Genomic DNA, 23,486 nt, shown 5'->3' on the forward strand with positions numbered 1-23,486 from the left:
GATTCTACGAACGATTTGAAGAAAAGGCACAAAGAAGAAACAGAAAAGGACGGAAGGAGCCACCAAAGGCTTCCCCTTGCCACCCCCCCGGGGCCCTTAGTTAGTTGATGCTTCAACTGTAAGGTATGCAGAACCCTGAGACCTGCAAGGCACCAAGCACAGGCCTCGAGGAATGCTACCGATAAGCCTTAAATCTGGCCATAAGGGATTCCTGGGGCATCTGGTGGCAGTCAAACCCTCAACCTCAGAGTAGACTCTGGAAAGGGAGGTGAGGTGAGTACTTGATTATTGCACCAAACATTTTGGGCAAATTTTAGCTCTTATAATTCTTACTTCATATCTTATCTTGGGCATAGTGTGCTCAAAAGCCAGGGCTTGAAAGTATAGCAACATATGCAACCACAGGACTTGCAGTGCAGTATAGTGAAATTGTACAATCAACACAATTTTTGAAGCAATTGGATTGAGAAAAGGCTCGCCTGGTTGGAAATACAAGGGCATCCAACATACCAACCAAAGCCTCGACAGACATTGGCCTTGTGCCACAAGTTTTGAGGATGATAAAGTTTCAAAACTAGGCGATTATTTTCAGATCAACATATACGCGGGATGCCCATAAACAGCACCAATAAAATGGCACAGGATGTACACTTCATATTTAAAGAGCGCGACAGTCTATTCAGCACATTCTCAACCACCCTTTTCTTATACTGAATGTTAAAAAGCTACATTTTGCAGCCTCTCCCTCTTCATTTATCTCTCGAATGGTGATCATCTATTTCTACTAACGAAATTAAAGGGCAGTCATTTTCCATGGGAACCCTTCAGTTTTTCCAAAGAAAAATCCCTCAGCTTCTTGTTAAAAATCATGACTAAAATGAAGAAGTTTCAAGAATGAATACAAACACACACAACTGATTATATTTAATTCTGCCCACTGAAATTCGATAAATCTCACCCAATCCACTCACAGACCTAAGATTTCACTCTGCCGACTCCAGACTCCCATTCCAATACGATATATCAAATGCAACATTAAACCCTAAAATCCTAAAACCCAATCCGTGCCTGACCTATCAAAGCTCAACCTTGATCGCTACTCCATATCCAACTTCAGAGACTTATGTTTTTCGTCCCCAAGATGTTGCAGATGCTAAGGCAGCTGGCGATTGAGCAGTCCGAACTAATTCCTCATTGGATTCTAACACTCCGTTTGGTTTCACAATTAAAATCACAAAAATTTTAACTCTTAACTTTAACTCAACACACTACACAATTATTTGTCCTTTTCCACAATCAAAATCAAAGTTACTTTAACTCTGAAATCAAACGCACCATAATTCTCTTCCAACTTCTTTGTAGGATTCTTTCGGTTGAACCGAATAGAATTCGCCCTTGTGGGACCCGACCCAACTTGATACCTGAGATATTATGTCATGACCATGGTTATCTGGAGATATCTAGGTATATTGTGGGATCCGATATCGTATCTATAACCACTGAATATAAATAGACAATTCCAGTGAACGTACGATTGATTTGACCGACAAAAAGAGAGTTATTGCTATCAAACCTCAACCTTGAACGCTACTCCATATCCAACTTTAGAGACTTATGTTTGTCGTCCCCAAGATGTTGCAGATGCTAAGGCAGCTAGCGATTGAGCAGCACGAACTAATTCCTCATTGGATTCTAATTCTCTTCCAACTTCTTTGTAGGATTTTTTCGGGTTGAACCGAATAGGATCCGCCCTTGTGAGATCCGATCCGACCCGACTTGATACTTGAGATATATCTCATGACCATGGTTATCTGGAGATATCTAAGGATATTTGTGGGATTCAGTATCGTATTTATAACCACTGAATATAAATAGACAATTCTAGTGAACGTACGATTGAAAACTTTACCTTTTAATTGAATAGAAAAAAAAATGCGATTAGGAAAGTTTTATCTTTTAATGAGTCAATTTGACCAGAAATTGAACTAGTCAGGATCATTAAACTTCACGATGCTAAATGGTACTCACCGAGAAAAAAAATTCTTTTGAAATACTTTTATTCATACGAACGAAATTGAACTAGCTTAATGAATGATGATATGTTTATGGCACTAATAAATCCCATAATTCCATATATCAATATCTTGGGATCAAGTCACTCCCATTGTCACTCGACCTTCCTTCGCCATTGGAAATGTAGGGTGGTGCTTAATCTAACACAATAACCTGCAATCCCAACAAGCATTTTCTTTTAATAAATTGTCTTCCACACATGGCCGAACTTAAGATATTAGGATTTGAAACCCACAAAAATATCCGATAAATTAAGATCAAACCGACCTCCGAGCAGATGTTAATAGCCAACGGACAACACCAATCTTGTTGAAATATTTTCTTAACGTTCCTAAATATAAAATAATGATATTAAAATTTGAAAAAAAGCAGTCATATTTCCATTGTCCTTTCCCACCATAACACGTCTCACTTTTAACCACCACCCAGCTTTTTTCAACTACCCAAAAAATCTCCATACTCACTCACTCACTCTCTCCTCTCTTTCTCTCTCTTCTCTCTTTCAACTCCCTCAACTCTCTCTCCTCTCTCTCATCTCTCTCTCATCTCTTTCTCTCTCTCTCGACTCTTTCTCATCTCTTTCCCAACTCTCACTCCTCTCTCTCTCATATCTTTTCCCTCTTTCTCAACTCTCTCTCCTCGCTTTCCTCTCTCATCTCTCTTGACTCTCTCTCATGTCTCTCTCCTTTCTCTCATCTGTCTCGACTCTATCTCTATCCACTCTCTCATCTCTGAGAGAAAGGAGAAGGAGAGAGAGAGGAGAGAGATAAGATAGAGAAAAGAGATGAAAAAGAGCGAGAGAAATGAGATAAATATGAGAGAGAAGAGAGTGAGATAAGAGTCGAGAGAAAGGAGAGAGTCAAGAGAGAGGGAGAGGAGGTGTCTAGAGAGAGGAGAGAGAAGGAAAGAGAAATGAGAGAGAGGACAAAGCGGTGATGAGAGAGGGAGATGAAAAAGAGGCGAGAGAGATGAGAGAGAGGAGACGGAGAAAGGAGAGAGTGTCGAGAGAGAGGAGAGAGAGAGTCGAGAGGGAAGAGAGGGAAGAGGTTGTGAGCTTGAGAGAAGGAGGAGAAAGAGAGGAGAGAATTTTTTTATTTTATGTTAAATTGAAGAAAAATTTCAAACACTATTTTAATTTTTTAATTAAAAGGATATCTCCGTTCGATGTGAATTTTCGTCCGTCACATAGGTAAATTATCAGGCTAATTATCGGCCACGTCAACGCCGTTAAGCCTAGAGTTAATGGGTTGATATTTGGGGGAAACAGAAGGAAATATTTTGATTTTCATGTTAAAATTTAAAATGTGAATAGATTAGGGAATTTAAGGAAATTATTGGAATTATTTTTTTTGGCTATTTTCCCTTTCCTAAAATCATTCTAACGATTTGGATGGTGATCCAAACATGCTATTGAGGGACGCAAAAGATTCTCTAATAATTAAGGAAAGACGGTGCTGGTCCTTGGGAAAAAACGTGGGAAAGACGGTGCTGGTCCTTAGGAAAAACGTGGGGGTTTTATTTCTGCGAAACTTTCAAGAGACCAATCGATGTCGATAATATAATTGTCCCTTCCCACCATTTTCCCACCCACTCACTTTCTCATTGACGCCTCCTCTTCTTTATTCGTAGTTGAAGTTGACCACTCTTCAACGCATAACTACTGAGAATATTACAAGAAACTTGCCCCCTTCCCCCTTTCACACACATATATTATATATATCAGCCATTCAATGGGTTTCCCCTGCTAACCAATTCGATCAATTGCATCTATATTGTGTGTTGGTCTCTGTCTCTGGGTGGGATTGGAAGAGAGATTGAGACATGGAGAAAGCTCTCAACAGACAGAGAATCCTGCTTCAGCATCTCCAACCCACTTCCAATTCTGGGTCCTCTTCTCAGACCCAGGAGTCTGCAACTTGACTGTAAGCTCAAAATCTCATCTTTATGATCAGATTGGCTGTTTTTCTTATGTGGTTTGTTTGTTGGGATCATGCGTGCGTGATATTGATGGCTTCCCCCTTAAGGGAAAGTCTCCTGCCTGTGAAGCTTTGACCCAGTTTGCTCATAATTAGTGAATAAGTGTCTTCTTGTTCTTTTTTATTGATGATGCTGACTTACATGGTAGAGAATTGCATGTATTGGTGCGTAATGGAGAGTATTGAATGGTGGGGGGGTAGCCCAGCATGCTAGAGTTAGGAAGCAGTATAGAGGTAGGTAGAAGTTCATTAGAGAGTAGATAGCCGCTCGTGCAGTTTGTAATCTATCCATGCCTACCCAAAAATTTGTAATTTATGCATTTACTACTGTATAGCATTATATTTATATATATATATAGATAATGGATATACTCAGGAGGACAAGTGAAGATCATCTTTCTGAATTCCTATTCACGTTATGGTATCTGAGCAGAGCACCTTTTTGGCCATGATCTTGTTCTCTTGATCTTTCCTAGTCGTTTTGAACATTTCTTACTTCAGTTCTGACTCTAGTATTACCGTCCTTTAGGGGATATGCAAATATAGGGAAGAAATCAGATATACAGAGGTTTCAAAAATTTATCATATATAGGACAAACTGGCTTTCAGATTGTGTTTTGGCTTTAACTTTAGTACTGCAAATTGTTGTCCTGTACTTTGTACTTCTAGATGGGTTGTGAGTAATGAATCGGTTGGTCAATGGTCATAACATTAAAACTCTCTTTTTATCCTGGTCTTAATGAAAAAACACATGTTTTTCTGAATACTTTTTCGGTATTTTTTCATGTTAGGCTTCAATATGTGCTGCTGGAGATAATTGCAGCTTATCATAGAACTGCGGCTTTTGGGGATGACATTGTTATTGTGGGGTAAGTCCCTTGCTCTGCAGATCAAAAAATAGCAGTTTATTCTAATGTTTCCTCCTCTATGAAGTCATTAATTTGAACTTGTCCAACAGAGCATATCGAACTGCAATTTGCAAGGCAGACGTGGGGGGTTCAAGGATACTCATCCCGATGATCTGCTCGCTCCGGTCCTTAAGGTTGGAGTCTCCTGTTAGAGTTTTTTGGAAGCTCATATCAATCTCTGGTTTCTCCTTGTGTATCAATTTTCTACGGGTAGCTTTCTCATTCTGTTTGGTTCTTGTGATTCACAGGCAGTGTTAGAGAAAACAAATAAGAACCCAGCGGAGGTGGGGGATATTAGTTGTTGGTACGCGTTTTGGCCCCGGGCTCACTGAGAGCGACCGAGTGTAGGATGGCTGCATTTTATGCGGGCATTCCTGGTATAATTTTCCCCCCTTGGACGCTACCTTTTATGATATTTTCTAGAGTATACTTTGGGAAATTAACAGATATAATCGAAATCCCAAACTAGAACCATCTATCCTAGAAGCATAGACTAGTGGAAAGTTTTCTTCATTGAACATCTGATTAGACAGCAAAAGGACATAGGCTAATGTTTGATTTGGTCATGAACCAGAGACGGTGCCCATTAGGACTGTCAACAGGCAATGCTCATCGGCCTTCAAGCAGTTGCTGATGTTGCCGCCGCCATAAAAGCCGGATTTTATGACATTGGTAAATGGGTTCTAGATATATTATTGGCTTCTTGTGACAAGCATCGACCCTTGACTAAATGACTCAACTGTACTATAATCAGGAATTGGTGCTGGACTGGAATCAATGATGTAGATGCAATTGGCAGGGTTCCAAATGTTAATCCGAGAGTACGTTCATTTTCACTGGTATGATTAAAGTCGGATATGGACTTAGGAATGATTCTTGCTATGGGGATCACTTCTGAAAATGTGGCTCAGCGCTATGGTGTTACTCGCCAAGAGCAAGACCACGCCGCTGTAGTTTTTGAAAAGAATCCACTAATAATACCCCCCCCCCCCCCCCCCCCCCCCCCCCCCGGCCACTTATTGAAAAAAATTGTTTTTCATCTTCTCATATAGAACAAATGGATGGAAGTTCTTTCTGGTCTCAAAGTGAGAAATCTCACTACCACAATGGGCACCAAACACAATGGATAAGAAAATAAGGGAAATTGGATTTTACAGTATGGTTTATGGTTCCATATTTCTGATGAAGTGCAATTGGGCATGTTTATTCCGGCTCCTGTAGAAGAAGAAAATGCAAAATTAGGATTTTTCTTAGTTTTCCACAGCAACATCGACCGCTCATGTTTATATCTTTTTTTCAATAGGTCGAGTCTCATAGACGAGCTGCTGCTGCAACTGCTTCTGGCAAATTCAAGGACGAGATAATTCCAGTCAAACCAAGGTACCATTGTGTATATATCTATATCTCTCTCCCGCTATATATAGACACAAATAACAATCATTTTTCTGAGGTTGCTTTGATTATAAAATGATGTAACTGCTTGATTTTACATGTAGCTCGTGGACCCGAAATCTGGAGACGAGAAGCCTGTGACGATTTGTGTGGATGATGGTATCCGAGCAAACACGAACATGGCAGACCTAGCAAAGCTGAAGCCTGCATTTAAAAAGGATGGAGCCACAACTGCTGGTATATTATTTGCAAGCCACTTGAAATTTGAAACTTTGGCTTTATCAGAATCGTTTCTTTGAATGTTGAAATTCTGCCATGAGGTGATACTACCGATTCATTTGTTATGTCAGGGAATGCTAGTCAAGTGAGTGATGGAGCTGCTGCTGTGCTGCTCATGAAGCGAAGTATGGCTTTAACAAAAGGGACTTCCGATTCTCGGTGTTTTCAGGTACCTCTTCTTTTACAAAATATTACCTTGTTGCAAAATTATGTGTCGGAAAGGAGGAGTTTTTGTAACACTTAACGAACAGCTTGTGATGTTTATTAGACTAAAGAAAGAGTTAGGAGGAATGAAATTCAAAATCCATAGTGTGGAACTTTTCTTTCCATTTGCTCTGAACGCCGTCCTCTGGATGTCCTCTAGGAGTTTCGCTGCAGTTGGTGTGGACCCGCGCTGTCATGGGGATCGGTCCGGCAGTGGCTATTCCAGCTGCAGTGAAGTCAGCAGGGCTGGAGCTTGATGATATCAATCTCTTTGAAATCAATGAGGTAACCATCCTTTTCTCTTTCCCTTTTCTTTTTCCCTACCAACATCAGCTTACAAGTGCCCTGTTTTGTCTCTACTTTTCACTCTCTCCTATTTTCTTGTCTCAGGCATTTGCATCTCAGTATGTTTACTGCTGTAAGAAGCTGGAGCTTGACCCTGAGAAGGTCAATGTCAACGGAGGCGCGATAGCTCTCGGGCATCCTTTGGGCGCTACAGGTACTCGACTACTGTATATTGATTAAGTGCTCAAAAGTTAATGCAAGTTAGTCGAGAAAAATGAATGAATGGAGAAAGGAATGAAGAGAGTACATAGGGAGGGATTAGGGAGTCTAAAGCATTGATTAAGCTGGAAATTGCTTATTTGATTTAATTACTCTCGAGCTACTATTCAAAAAGTAGTTTCCTATTATCATTTTCCATGGTCATTTTTCCTGATGGCCAACTTCTAAGAATTGATCCATTGAAATCTAAACAAACACGGTTGAAAGTCTTATGGCCAGTGGTACGATGGATATGATGAGTGAGTTGAAGGGATCAGATTCTTTTTCCCGTTCCTGTCATACCAGTTTAATGTTGTCCTGTGAGATCTCATGCTGGAGATAAAGCACTGACGACTTACTCAAACTTACATTTCATAATTCTATTTGTTGCTCAGGTGCTCGGTGTGTTGGAACTCTACTGAACGAGATGAAGCGTCGAGGAAGAGACTGCCGGTTCGGGGTTATTTCCATGTGCATAGGTCTCTCTCTATCTCTCTCTCTATATATTACATTATTTCAATTCCATCGATAGTCTATCTCATTCCAATTGGATCTGTCCTTTTCATTTCCCACGACATAGAACCCCCCTTATTCTGTTGGGACTCTGCAGGTACGGGAATGGGTGCAGCAGCTGTTTTTTGAGAGAGGGGACTCTGTCGATGAGATACAAAATGCCCAAACCATTGGGCACAACAATCTCCTTTCCAAGATGCTCGTTAGACACAGATTCCCAAGTTGCACGATGTTGTGGTGTCCAACCTAGGATTGTGGGGGCATATCGAATAGAGGAATAGGCAAACAGTTTATGCTGTAAAGTGAATAAACAGCCAGGGAGGCCTGCTCCCGAGGGTGATCTTCATTTCATCAGGACTTCAATTTTTCCAGCAACCGTGTAATGGCTTACCCATGTTGTTTAGTGTTGTTATATATGGAGTATTCTATCTATATACGCTTTATGCTAGCCAATTTGGTATAGAATGAAAATCATCACAAGTTTAAAACTAGAGTAATGTCACAAGCTTAGTCTGGCCAGTGGCATCTGACTGGGAGGAAATAGCATGATTCTTAAGATGACATGCCATTTCCAATCGATTTAAGGACCATTTAAGATTTTCCATGACATAAAAGATAGGTTTCTTGTCGGTCCAAATTTGTGATATGATCCATGTCCATGAACACCAGCAAGTTTCCACACAGGCAGTGTATTGCATTAAATGACAGGCAACAGACTCAATACTGGAATTGCATGGGCAGCATGTATATGGTCGCTCGTCAATATTCGTGATCAGAACACTAAGACCTCAAGTCCCAAGGGTTCATCCTCAAACAAGCAATTTCCTATTCCATACTTCGATTATAACCTAATCCAAATGGTACATCACAATCAACTCATCTTCGATTCTACGAACGATTTGAAGAAAAGGCACAAAGAAGAAACAGAAAGGACGGAAGGAGCCACCAAAGGCTTCCCCTTGCCACCCCCCCGGGGCCCTTAGTTAGTTGATGCTTCAACTGTAAGGTATGCAGAACCCTGAGACCTGCAAGGCACCAAGCACAGGCCTCGAGGAATGCTACCGATAAGCCTTAAATCTGGCCATAAGGGATTCCTGGGGCATCTGGTGGCAGTCAAACCCTCAACCTCAGAGTAGACTCTGGAAAGGGAGGTGAGGTGAGTACTTGATTATTGCACCAAACATTTTGGGCAAATTTTAGCTCTTATAATTCTTACTTCATATCTTATCTTGGGCATAGTGTGCTCAAAGCCAGGGCTTGAAAGTATAGCAACATATGCAACCACAGGACTTGCAGTGCAGTATAGTGAAATTGTACAATCAACACAATTTTTGAAGCAATTGGATTGAGAAAAGGCTCGCCTGGTTGGAAATACAAGGGCATCCAACATACCAACCAAAGCCTCGACAGACATTGGCCTTGTGCCACAAGTTTTGAGGATGATAAAGTTTCAAAACTAGGCGATTATTTTCAGATCAACATATACGCGGGATGCCCATAAACAGCACCAATAAAATGGCACAGGATGTACACTTCATATTAAAGAGCGCGACAGTCTATTCAGCACATTCTCAACCACCCTTTTCTTATACTGAATGTTAAAAAGCTACATTTTGCAGCCTCTCCCTCTTCATTTATCTCTCGAATGGTGATCATCTATTTCTACTAACGAAATTAAAGGGCAGTCATTTTCCATGGGAACCCTTCAGTTTTTCCAAAGAAAAATCCCTCACTTCTTGTTAAAAATCATGACTAAAATGAAGAATTCAAGAATGAATACAAACACACACAACTGATTATATTTAATTCTGCCCACTGAAATTCGATAAATCTCACCCAATCCACTCACAGACCTAAGATTTCACTCTGCCGACTCCAGACTCCCATTCCAATACGATATATCAAATGCAACATTAAACCCTAAAATCCTAAAACCCAATCCGTGCCTGACCTATCAAAGCTCAACCTTGAACGCTACTCCATATCCAACTTCAGAGACTTATGTTTTTCGTCCCCAAGATGTTGCAGATGCTAAGGCAGCTGGCGATTGAGCAGTCCGAACTAATTCCTCATTGGATTCTAATTCTCTTCCAAATTCTTCAACAACGATTCATCCTAATGAGTCCAATAGCTAAACAGATAATCAACTCAATGCATTTACAATCAATTCTCTTCCAACTTCTTTGTAGGATTTTTTCGGGTTGAACCGAATAGGATTCGCCCTTGTGGGACCCGACCCAACTTGATACCTGAGATATTATGTCATGACCATGGTTATCTGGAGATATCTAGGTATATTTGTGGGATCCGATATCGTATCTATAACCACTGAATATAAATAGACAATTCCAGTGAACGTACGATTGATTTGACCGACAAAAAGAGAGTTATTGCTATCAAACCTCAACCTTGAACGCTACTCCATATCCAACTTCAGAGACTTATGTTTTTCGTCCCCAAGATGTTGCAGATGCTAAGGCAGCTGGCGATTGAGCAGCACGAACTAATTCCTCATTGGATTCTAATTCTCTTCCAACTTCTTTGTAGGATTTTTTCGGGTTGAACCGAATAAGATCCGCCCTTGTGGGACCCGACCCGACTTGATACTTGAGATATTATCTCATGACTATGGTTATCTGGAGATATCTAGGGATATTTGTGGGATCCGGTATCGTATCTATAACCACTGAATATAAATAGACAATTCTAGTGAACGTACGATTGAAAACTTTACCTTTTAATTGAATAGAAAAAATATGCGATTAGGAAAGTTTTATCTTTTAATGAGTCAATTTGACCAGAAAATTGAACTAGTCAGGATCATTAAACTTCATGATGCTAAATGGTACTCACCGAGAAAAAAAATTCTTTTGAAATACTTTTATTCATATGAACAAAATTGAACTAACTTAATGAATGATGATATGTTTATGGCACTAATAAATCCCATAATTCCATATATCAATATCTTGGGATCAAGTCACTCGCATTGTCACTCGACCTTCCTTCGCCATTGGAAATGTAGGGTGGTGCTTAATCTAACACAATAACCTGCGATCCCAACAAGCATTTTCTTTTAATAAATTGTCTTCCACACATGGCCGAACTTAAGATATTAGGATTTGAAAACCACAAAAATATCCGATAAATTAGGACCAAACCGACCTCCGAGCAGATGTTAATAGCCAAAAGACAACACCAATCTTGTTGAAATATTTTCTTAACGTTTCCTAAATATAAAATAATGATATTAAAATTTGAAAAAAAGCAATCATATCTCCATTGTCTTTTCCCACCATAACTCGTCTCACTTTTAACCAGTGTTATCAGAACCGGACCGGATGATGAACCGGAAGGGGTACGGGTTCATGGGTTTATGGGTCCAACCGGGGGTTCGATGGGTCGGACCGCACGTTTATTTAAAATAAAATAAATATTCATATTATTAAAAAAATTATGATAATTAAGATAAAAGTATGATGATTTTAAAGAAATATAACAATAGTATAAGAAGTATCTATATTTAATATTTCTTACTTCAAAATACATATTTATTTAATAAGTACTTAAAAGTAGAGTTAAAAGAACAAAAAAGTGGTGGTGGCTTGGTTGGTAGTATGCTAGTATGATAAGTAGGAGGCCATGAGTTCAAATCCTTACACAACCAACTAATTTTTACATTAAATAGGAAACCCATAAAACCCATAGAACCGGCCGGTTCAATGAAATTTTGCTTAAAATCGACCGGTTCAATGGGTCCGGCGGTTCAAAGTTGCGATTTCGATTTCAGGCGAACTGGACCGGACATGGTGCCGGTTCTCGGTCCGACCGATCGAACCGACCGGTCCGATCCGGTCTGATAACAATGCTTTTAACCACTACCCAGCTTTTTTTAACTACCCCAAAAAATCTCCACACTCACTCACTCAGTCTCTCCTCTCTTTCTCTCTCTTCTCTCTTTCAACTCCCTCAACTCTCTCTTCTCTCTCTCTCTCTCTCGACTCTTTCTCATCTCTTTCCCAATTCTCACTCCTCTCTCTCTTATCTCTCTCTCATATCTTTCCCCTCTTTCTCAACTCTCTCTCCTCGCTTTCCTCTCTCATCTCTCTTGACTCTCTCTCATGTCTCTCTCCTTTCTCTCATCTCTCTCGACTCTATCTCTGAGAGAAAGGAGAGAGAGAGGAGAGAGATAAGATAGAGAAAAAGAGATGAAAGAGTGAGAGAGATGAGATAAATATGAGAGAGAAGAGAGATGGGATAGAGTTGAGAGAGAGGGGAGAGAGTCCAGAGAGAGAGTCAAGAGAGAGGGGAGAGTGTCTAGAGAGAGGAGAAAGATAGGAAAGAGATATGAGAGAGAGGACAAAGGGTGATGAGAGAGGGAAATGAGAGAGATGACAAAGAGTCGAGAGAGATGAGAGAGAGGAGACAGAGAAAGGAGATAGTGTCGAGAGAGGAGAGAGAGTCAAGAGAGAGAGCGGAGAGAGGAAAGAGGTGAGAGAGAGGAGAGAGAAAGATAGAAGAGAATTTTTTATTTTATGCTAAATTGAAGAAAAATTTCAAACTATTTGATTTTTTAATTAAAAGGATATCTCCGTTCGATGTGAACTTTCGTCCGTCACATAGGCTAAATTATCGATCACGTTAGCGTCGTTAAGCCTAGAGTTAATGGGTTGATATTTGGGGGAAACAAAAGGAAACATTTTGATTTTTCATGTCAAAATTTAAAATGTGAATAGATTAGGGAATTTAAGGAAATTAATTGGAATATTTTTTTTTTGGCTATTTTCCCTTTCCTAAAATCATTTTAACCGATTTGGATGGCGATCCAAACATGCTATTGAGGGACGCAAAAGATTCTCTAATGATTTGGAGACATGAAAGGAGAAATTTTCTATCAATAAAATATTATAAAAATTGTTGTTAGAAGGAAAAATATAAAAAATTAAATAATGTAAAATTTCCTATTATAAAAATTTTGGTAATAAAAGGAAGAAAAAGCTCTACACTTTGATGATTAGTAACACCACAGAACATGATTGAGTCTTTGTCAGCTGGAGACGTGAGAGGTCAGGTGTAAGAGTTTGTTATTATTGCTATATTATAGATATAGAAATAATCTATTAATCAATGTGGCAACAAATATATATATATATATATTTATTTATTTATTTTGGGTGAATGAGAACCTTCACTGACTGATCACATTAAGATAAATTTTACTTTTATATAGTATGATCAGGAGACAAGCATACTCGATTTTGAGAAATTTCTCCACACTTTTGGCCTGGAAAAGAACTTGCCCCCTTCCCCCTTTCACACACATATATTATATATATCAGCCATTCAACCAATTCGATCAATTGCATCTATATTGTGTGTTGGTCTCTGTCTCTGGGTGGGAATTGGAAGAGAGACTGAGACATGGTGGAAGCTCTCAACGGACAGAGAATCCTGCTTCAGCATCTCCAACCCACTTCCCATTCTGGGTCCTCTTCTCAGACCCAGGAGTCTGCTAACTTGACTGTAAGCTCAAAATCTCATCTTTATGATCAGATTGGCTGTTTTTCTTATGTGGTTTGTTGGGATCATGCGTGCTGGTGATATTGATGGCTTCCCCCTTAAGGGAGTCTCCTGCCTGTGAAGCTTTTTGACCCAGTTTGCTCATAATTAGTGAAGTCGTTCTCTTCTTATTGATGATGCTGACTTACATGATAGAGAATTGCATGTATTGGTGCGTAATGGAGAGTATTGAATGGTGGGTGGGTAGCCCAGCAGCTAAGAGTTAGGAAGCAGTATAAAGAGGTTGGTAGAAGTTCATTAGAGAGTAATAGCAGCTCGTGCAGTTGTAATCTATCCATGCCTACCAAAAAAATTTGTAATTTATGCATTTTACTACTGTATAGCATTATATATATATTAAGATAATGGATATACCTCAGGAGGACAAGTGAAGATCATCTTTCTGAATTCCTATTCCCGTTATGGTATCTGAGCAGAGCACCTTTTTGGCCATGATCTTGTTCTTCTTGATCTTTCAAGATCGTTCATCAATTCATTTCTGACTTTCTTCTTTCTTATCTTCAGTTCCTGTTCCTGACTCTAGTATTACCGTCCCTTAGTGGGTATTATGCAAATATAGGGAGAAATCAGATATACAGAGGTTTCAAAAATTTATCATATATAGGACAAACTGCTTTCAGATTGCTGTTTTGGCTTTAACTTTAGTACTGCAAATTGTATAACTTTGCACGTCGTACCAAACCCACAAGCTGGTCTCTCCACGAGCCCCTGTGGATTATTTACAATTGACCTCGAGGCTTTTCTTGTCATTCCTCAACTTCTTACTATGAAATGCCAATTGAAAAACAGATGTTAAGACGGAACAAGACATGATGAGATGATGATGACGTCGTGCCTCATTCACCTGACGGCCGGTTTCGTCCTGATCTCAACCTGTTTCCCCTCAACAGTTCGGCCTTTTGTGCTCATTTGGTCCATCAAAGAATGATCATCACTGTCATCTCAATAACCTTTCACCATCTCCTCCATTTAGCTAGCTAAATCACGATATAGTCCCAATTTATCGATTGAGACTAATTCTAATTTAGATATTATTTTATTATGATTGTGAAGTATTTTCAATACGTTTTCAATTCCTACATTACATGTAAAGTCCATCCAATGATCAGTTATTTAACACATCAAGTTCAGAGAGTTTCTGTTCGTTCAGCTGTGACATTTGCTAGACCTGGAATGTTCCATTACTAAAGCAAGCAATCATACGCGATTTTGAGAAAAGAACTTGCCCCCTTCCCCCTTTCACACACATATATTATATATATCAGCCATTCAATCGGGTTTTCCCCTGCTAACCAATTCGATCAATTGCATCTATATTGTGTGTTGGTCTCTGTCTCTGGGTGGGAATTGGAAGAGAGATTGAGACATGGAGGAAGCTCTCAACGGACAGAGAATCCTGCTTCAGCATCTCCAACCCACTTCCCATTCTGGGTCCTCTTCTCAGACCCAGGAGTCTGCTAAATTGTCTGTAAGCTCAAAATCTCACCTTTATGATCATATTGGCTGTTGTTCTTATGTGGTCTGTTGGAATCATGCGTGGTGTGATATTGATGGCTTCCCCTTTAAGGGAAGTCTCCTGCCTGTGAATCTTTGACCCAGGTTGCTCATAATTAGTGAAGTTGTGCTTATGCTGACTTACATGATAGAGAATTGCATGTATTTGGTGGGTAATGGAGAGTATTGAATGGTGGGTAGCCCAGCATGTTTTTCTTACATGTTTTTCTGAATACTTTTTCGGTATTTTTCATGTTAGGCTTCAATATGTGCTGCTGGAGATAATGCAGCTTGTCATAGAACTGCGGCTTTTGGGGATGACATTGTTATTGTGGGGTAAGTCCCTTGCTCTGCGGACCAAAAAATAGCAGTTTATTCTTAATGGTTTCCTCCTCTATGAAGTCATTAATTTGAACTTGTCCAACAGAGCATATCGAACTGCAATTTGCAAGGCCAGGCGTGGGGGGTTCAAGGATACTCATCCCGATGATCTGCTCGCTCCGGTCCTTAAGGTTGGAGTCTCCTGTTAGATTTTTGTGGAGGTTCATATCATTTTCTCTGGTTTCTCCTTGTGTATCAATTTTCTACGGGCGGCTTTCTCTTTCTGTTTGGTTCTTGTGATTCACTGGCAGTGTTAGAGAAAACAAATATGAACCCAGCGGAGGTGGGGGATATAGTTGTTGGTACGGTTTTGGCCCCGGGCTCACTGAGAGCGACCGAGTGTAGGATGGCTGCATTTTATGCCGGCATTCCTGGTATAATTTTCCCCCCTTGGATGCTACCTTTTACGATATTTTCTAGAGTACACTTTGGGAAATTAACAGATATAATCGAAATTCCAAACTAGAACCATCTATCCTAGAAGCATAGACTAGTGGAAAGTTTTCTTCATTGAACATCTGATTAGACAGCAAAAGGACATAGGCTAATGTTTGATTTGGTCATGAACCAGAGACGGTGCCCATTAGGACTGTCAACAGGAAATGCTCATCCGGCCTTCAAGCAGTTGCTGATGTTGCCGCCCTCCATAAAAGCCGGATTTTATGACATTGGTAAATGGGTTCTAGATATATATTATTGGCTTCTTGTGACAAGCATCGACCCTTGACTAAATGACTCAACTGTACTATAATCAGGAATTGGGCTGGACTGGAATCAATGACTGTAGATGCAATTGGCAGGGTTCCAATGTTAATCCGAGAGTACGTTCATTTTCACTGGTATGATTAAAGTCGGATATGGACTTAGGAATGATTTCGTTTGCTGAACGTGATTTCAATTACAGGTGGAAATGTTTGCTCAAGCCCAGGATTGTCTTCTTGCTATGGGGATCACTTCTGAAAATGTGGCTCAGCGCTATGGTGTTACTCGCCAAGAGCAAGACCACGCCGCTGTGAGTTTTGAAAAGAATCCACTAATAATACCCCCCCCCCCCCCCCCCCCCCCCCCCCCCCCCCCCCCCCCCGGCCCAACTTATTGAAAAAAATTGTTTTTCATCTTCTCATATAGAACAAATGGATGGAAGTTCTTTCTGGTCTCAAAGTGAGAAATCTCACTACCACAATGGGCACACAAACACAATGGATAAGAAAATAAGGAAAATTGGATTTTACAGTACGGTTTATGGTTCCATATTTCTGATGAAGTGCAATTGGGCACGTTTATTCCAGCTCCTGTAGAAGAAGAAAATGCAAAATTAGGAAATTTTCTTAGTTTTCCACAGCAACATCAACCGCTCATATTTATATCTTTTTGTCAAAAGGTCGAGTCTCATAGGCGAGCTGCTTCTGCAACTGCGTCTGGCAAATTCAAGGACGAGATAATTCCAGTCACAACCAAGGTACCATTGTGCATATATCTATATCTCTCTCCCGCTATATATATACACAAATAACAATCATTTTTCTGAGGTTGCTTTGATTATAAAATGATGTAACTGCTTGATTTTACATGTAGCTCGTGGACCCGAAATCTGGAGACGAGAAGCCTGTGACGATTTGTGTGGATGATGGTATCCGAGCAAACACGAACATGGCAGACCTAGCAAAGCTGAAGCCTGCATTTAAAAAGGATGGAGCCACAACTGCTGGTATATTATTTGCAAGCCACTTGAAATTTTGAAACTTTGGCTTTATCAGAATCGTTTCTTTGAATGTTGAAATTCTGCCATGAGGTGATACATACCGATTCATTTGTTATGTCAGGGAATGCTAGTCAAGTGAGTGATGGAGCCGCTGCTGTGCTGCTCATGAAGAGAAGTATGGCTTTACAAAAGGGACTTCCGATTCTCGGTGTTTTCAGGTACCTCTTCTTTTACCAGAAAAATATTTCCTTGTTGCCAAATTATGTGTCGGAAAGAGGAGTTTTTAACACTAAAGGAACAGCTTCTGATGTTTATTAGACTAAAGAAAGAGTTAGGAGGAATGAAATTCAAAATCCATGGTGTGGAACTTTTCTTTCCATTTGCTCTGAACACCGTCCTCTGGATGTCCTCTAGGAGTTTCGCTGCAGTTGGTGTGGACCCCGCTGTCATGGGGATCGGTCCTGCAGTGGCTATTCCAGCTGCAGTGAAGTCAGCAGGGCTGGAGCTTGATGATATCAATCTCTTTGAAATCAATGAGGTAACCATCCTTTTCTCTTTCCCTTTTCTTTTTCCCTACCAACATCAGCTTACAAGTGCCCTGTTTTGTCAATACTTTTCACTCTCTCCTATTTTCTTGTCTCAGGCATTTGCATCTCAGTATGTTTACTGCTGTAAGAAGCTGGAGCTTGACCCTGAGAAGGTCAATGTCAACGGAGGCGCGATAGCTCTCGGGCATCCTTTGGGCGCTACAGGTACTCGACTACTGTATATTTGATTAAGTGCTCAAAAGTTAATGCAAGTTAGTCGAGAAAAATGAATGAATGGAGAAAGGAATGAAAAGAGTACATAGGGAGGGATTATAAGAGGGTCTAAAGCATTGATTAAGCTGGAAATTGCTTATTTGATTTAATTACTCTCGAGCTACTATTCAAAAAGTAGTTTCCCATTATCATTTTCCACGGTCATTTTTCCTGATGGCCAACTTCTAAGAACTTGATCCATTGAAATCTAATCAAACACAGTTGAAAGTCTTATGGCCAGTGGTACGATGGATATGATGAGCGAGTTGAAGGGATCGGATTCTTTTTCCCGTTCCTGTCATCCCAGTTTAATGGTGTCCTGTGAGATCTTATGCTTGAGATAAGCACTGACGACTTACTCAAACTTACATTTCATAATTCTATTTGTTGCTCAGGTGCTCGGTGTGTTGCAACTCTACTGAACGAGATGAAGCGTCAAGGAAGAGACTGCCGGTTCGGGGTTATTTCCATGTGCTTAGGTCTCTCTCTCTCTCTCTCTCTCTCTATATATATATATATATATATATATATATTACATCATTTCAATTCCATCGATAGTCTCTCTATCTCATTGCAATTGGATCTGTGCTTTTCATTTCCAACGACGATAGAACTCCCCTTATTATGTTGGGACTCTGCAGGTACGGGAATGGGTGCAGCAGCCGTTTTTGAGAGAGGGGACTGCGTCGATGAGATACAAAATGCCTGAACCATTGGGCACAACAATCTCCTTTCCAAGGATGCTCGTTAGACAGATTCCCGAGTTGCACGATTTTGTGGTGTCCAACCTAGGATTTTGGGGGCATATCGAATAGAGGAATAGACAAACAGTTTATGCTTTAAAGTGAATAAACAGCCTGGGAGACTTGCTCCCGAGCGTTATCTTCATTTCATCGGGACTTCAATTTTCCAGCAACTCTGTAATGGCTTACACATGTTGTTTAGTGTTGTTATAAGTGGAGTATTCTATCTATATATGCTTTGTGCTAGCCAATTTGGTATGGAATGAAAATCATCACGAGTTTAAAACTAGGGTAACGTGGTCAGGTTAGGAACTTAGGATGATGTCACATGCTTAGTCCGACCAGCGGCGTCTGACTCGGAGGAAATGGCATGATTCTTAAGATGACATGTCCAATCGATTTAAGGACCATTTAAGATTTTCCATGACATAAAAGATAGGTTCTTGTCTGTCCAAATTTGCGATATAATCCAAGTCCATGAACACCAGCAAGTTTCTACACAGGTAGCTATACTGCATTAAATGACAGGCAACAGACTACTGGAATTGAATGGGCAGCATGTATATCGTCACTCGTCAATATTCATGATCAGAACACTAACACATCCATATTCGTGATCAGAACACTAACACATCAATATTCATGATCAGAACACTAAGACCTCGAGTCCCAAGGGTCAATCCTCAAACAAGCAACTTCCTATTCCATACTTCCATTATAACCTAATCCAAATGGTACAATAACAATCAACTCATCTTCAATTCTACAAACGATTTGAAGAAAAGGCACAAAGAAGAAACAGGAAAGAGACGGAAGGAGCCACCAGAGGCTTCACTTGCTCCATTTGTCCATCTATTAAACACGGCAAGTGAAGTAGAGCTGCACATCTGCATAGTCCTCTCATTCCGAGTCAGGGGAGCCACCCGGAACTAGCTGCGATTCACAGACAATAAACCAGTTAACTGAAGTATAGAACTTGAATACTGTGGATAAGACGCAGCGCATTATGGATACCGGATCCAACCCCCCTTTAGCAAGTTGATGCTTCAACCATAAGGTATGCAAAACCCTGAGACCTGCAAGCCTCCAAGCACAGGCCTCGAGGAATGCTACCGAAAAGCCTTATCTTGGGCATCGTTTGCTCAAAAGCCAGGGGTCGAAAGTATAGCAACATATGCAACCACAGGACTTTCATATCATTATCAACACCAAAAACGGCTTGCAGTGCAGTATAGTGAAGTCTTGACAGACATGCCTTCTCCCACAAGTTTTGGGGATGATAAAGTTTCAAAACAAGGCGATTATTTTCAGATCAACATATATGTATATGTCGGATGCCCATAAACAGCACCAATAAAATGGCACAGGATGTACACTTCATATTTAAAGAGCAAGACAGTCTATTCAGCACATTCTCAACCACCCTTTTCTTATACTGAATGTTAAAAAGCTACATTTTGCAGCCTCACTCGAGACCAGAAGTTAATAGATACTGAAGGTACAGATTGGCAACTTGCATCAAATGACAAACAATGTCAACAACTGCATCGGAATATAGAAACTCAATGAACTCACAAGAAATACTCTAGAGAGAGAGAGAGAGAGAGAGAACTTACAATGGCTATGTTGTTCCCGTTGAGCAAGATTTGATCCAGCTTGGTAATCCTCCGACCTTCTGCAGTAATTTCACTGCAACATAAATATGATCGAACAGCATCAATTACTATAACAGGTTGCATTCTTTTCAACTAAGGAAAATTAAAAAGAAAAAGTGACAGTGATGACGAATGCCATTAGAATGGACAATTATTCCATGACTTACCTACAAAGGTGTGCAAGTCCATTAATGTTGTTTCAAAGAACCCCAGTATAATAAATCATAGTTACAATGTTTTTCTACTTTAAATTTCAAGTTATACCCTTGTAAGATGAGTTTTTATGCATATGAGTCATTCATTCAGCTATACTACTTGGACAATGATGTCCAAAAGGTCCAGACGTTATATAATAAAATGCTCCCAATCCCAAAAGCTGAAGATGATAGATACCTTCAACCACTTAAATAAAGGATGTGGACATTAATGATTAAACAAAAAAAGAAACCAAATATAACTCACACACAGTGTACACAATTGAAACAATGGATGTATTCTCTCTCAATATGATGATTATAGTGAACTATTTTCCAACTGACTATACATTCAACAAAGACAATCAAAAGCATATACTAAGTGGATTTACAATAATTTATCCCATTGGAATGTGATGTCATGGTACAATATCAATGTAAGCTTAACCCAGAAGAAACCTTTTGTCCCTCCCTTTTAGTAATCTAAGCTAAATGGGTTTTCAATCCCACACAAAATGGAAAATATTGAAGGGCATAACACCATGAGTGAATGAAAGTTGAGAATGCATTTCAGAGACTATACTTTCCTCATTGTTACTTCCCCCACATATTACACACTGAAGCCACTCTAACCAGTCAATGACTAACAAGAATTAATATCCCAAAAGTTGAGACAGGTAAATTTCTGCAATGACACTTCCCTCTTTCCGATATAGGAACCTATATAAAGGGTTATTGGGCAGCACTCAATGGTGATCATCTATTTCTACTAACGAAATTAAAGGGCAATCATTTTCCATGGGAACTCTTCAGTTTTTCCCAAGAAAAATCCCTCAGCTGTTTGTTAAAAATCATGAATAAAATGAAGAAGTTTCAAGAATGAATACAAACACTTACAACTGGTTATATTTAATTCTGCCAACTGAATTTCGATAAATCTCACCCAATCCACTCACGGACCTAAGATTTCACTCTCCCGACTCCAGACTCCCATTACAATACGATATATCAAACGCAACATTAAACCCTAAAATCCTAAAACCCATTCCGTGCCTGAACTGTCAAAGCTCAACCATGAACACTATTCCATATCCAACTTCAGAGACTATGTTTTTCGTCCGCAAGATGTTGCAGATGTTGAGGCAGCAGGCCATTGAGCAGCCCGAACTAATTCCTCATTGAATTCTAATTCTCTTCCAAATTCTTCAACAACGATTCATCCTAATGAGTCCAATAGCTAAACAGATAACCAACTCAATGCATTTACAACCAATCACCGCTGAATCGACATAATTTCATCGATTCAAGCCACACAAAACAGTGTCCATGTCAATGCGGCAGAAAAATCAAACTTTGAATAGATCGAGGAGGGGGAAACGATAGAGAGAAAAAGAGAGTACTATTCAGTGACGTCTTCGAGGACCATGTTCACGTAGACGTCGAAGCCCCTGAGGGTGCCAACGAGCTCCTTGTCGCCCTTCATTATCACCCAAATCTTCGAACCTATGCACCGGTCGATCAACTCTGCACCATCGCCAAGTCAGTCGCGTTTGCTCCCCGAGAAAGCAAAGCAAGAGGGAGGAACAAAAGAGAGAGCGAACCTGAAGGAAGGAGCTGCGAAGGATTGTTGGCCATGGATGGAAGCTTGGAGGACAGAGAGAGAGAGAGTAGCAGTGAAAGACTTGACGAGCTGACGAGCAGTCTTCTTCTTCAAGCGCTCAGCCCGCCGAAAGAAGACGGACAGTCCATTGAGGAAGCCAAGAGGGCAAGACTGTAATTTGTGGGTTCTCTGGGGGCATAATATCTGATACTTGCTAATTGACCAAAAATACCCTTCCCGAGAAACGAAACCGCGGCTGCATGTGGGCCTTACTTGGGCCAGGCTCGGCTTAGCCAGCCCAATCTGGACAGCTGGGCGGGCCCGAATATTTTGTCAAGCCTACCCACCCGACGGAACGGCTACCTCAATTAGGAAAGAGAGATTTCGGACTTTCGCCGCGACACGATAATTCACCAATTGTGTTCCAAATAGAACGCGACAAAAGCACGATTCGATTTGGAACTAGGATGATATGACACAACTATTGAATACGTAACGCATCTTGTAATCAACATCCATTGACTTTGTACTAACCACCGTCGATTAGGCGATACTATTTTGGGGAACTTATCCGGTCTCATCCCGTATTGTCCGGGGCCGAAATAAACACAGTCAATTGCTAAAGTACATATAGTTGACTGCACTAAAACTCTTAATTCAATCGACTATGTTATATTTTATAATCGACGGTGTTTATTTCGGGATGGTACAGGACTGGACCAGATAAATTTCCTACTATTATTTAAGGACTGTGTAGGGATACTGAGCAGACTCGGAACCTGTCGGAATCAACCAATTAGGTAGGGTCTAAATCGAACTAAAAATAAAGTATGATTCGGGTAATAATTCAAATAACTTATGAAAATGGATTCCGATTCGAATTCCACTGTACAGGTACCTAGAAATTGAACCGAAACTTATATCCGGACCTTGTTTCTTCTTCTTTTTTTGTCCCGGTAAAATTTTATTTTATTTATATGTTACAGTAATTTGTACTTCATATTTTATAAACATAATGAAATTATTGTATTTAAAGAAAACTTAAGATCAAGTCCAAATTCTAAACCATGAATCTCTAATCAGCGGCCTCGGTCTCTTCTTCCACTTCTTTTCCTCTTGCCCTTCCGCCTTTTTCCACCCGTCTGAGACTAGTTTTATTGTGGATATCCAATTTTATTTTGTTATTTTGGATGATGGGAAAGATATTTTTTTCGATTTTATTTATTTTAGTTATTGTCTTCGAAATATATATATATATAGAGAGGTTTCTACATTATACCCAAAACCTGTGATATAATACAAATTTCAAGTAGGTTCAATTTCAGGTCTCAACATGATAAGGTTCAATTTCAAAATCTTGAAACTGATTATTTATAGAGTAGGATTTATATACTATGAAAAATACAGGGTACTCGAAGTCGCGCATCCCTTGTATTTTAGGTTTAACAG

The 23,486-nt window shown here is 40.0% G+C and overlaps 1 protein-coding gene, 1 long non-coding RNA gene and 2 pseudogenes across 2 annotated transcripts; 3 read left to right on the forward strand and 1 right to left on the reverse strand.

Annotated features, from left to right (window-relative positions):
- Window positions 1-4,411: 4,411 nt before the first annotated feature.
- On the forward strand, window positions 4,412-8,348 carry LOC116188865 (annotated as a pseudogene).
- Window positions 8,349-13,116: 4,768 nt separating this feature from the next.
- LOC116188265 lies at window positions 13,117-14,576 on the forward strand. Its single transcript, XR_004152226.1, has 2 exons — window positions 13,117-13,411; window positions 14,258-14,576. It is a non-coding gene; the product is annotated as an uncharacterized LOC116188265 (long non-coding RNA).
- A 1-nt stretch (window position 14,577) lies between these two features.
- On the forward strand, window positions 14,578-18,834 carry LOC116188264 (annotated as a pseudogene).
- A 291-nt stretch (window positions 18,835-19,125) lies between these two features.
- On the reverse strand, window positions 19,126-22,197 carry LOC116188263 (sm-like protein LSM5). Its single transcript, XM_031517508.1, has 4 exons — window positions 22,039-22,197; window positions 21,838-21,961; window positions 20,205-20,277; window positions 19,126-19,521 (listed from the first exon to the last, which is right to left on the reverse strand). Exons 1-4 carry the CDS (start codon window positions 22,070-22,072, stop codon window positions 19,489-19,491), a joined length of 264 nt encoding a protein of 87 aa, XP_031373368.1. The 5' UTR covers window positions 22,073-22,197; the 3' UTR covers window positions 19,126-19,488.
- Between the last annotated feature and the right edge of the window lie 1,289 nt (window positions 22,198-23,486).

This window comes from Punica granatum, chromosome 8 (genome assembly GCF_007655135.1).
Source record: "Punica granatum isolate Tunisia-2019 chromosome 8, ASM765513v2, whole genome shotgun sequence".
NCBI classification, from domain to species: domain Eukaryota; kingdom Viridiplantae; phylum Streptophyta; class Magnoliopsida; order Myrtales; family Lythraceae; genus Punica; species Punica granatum.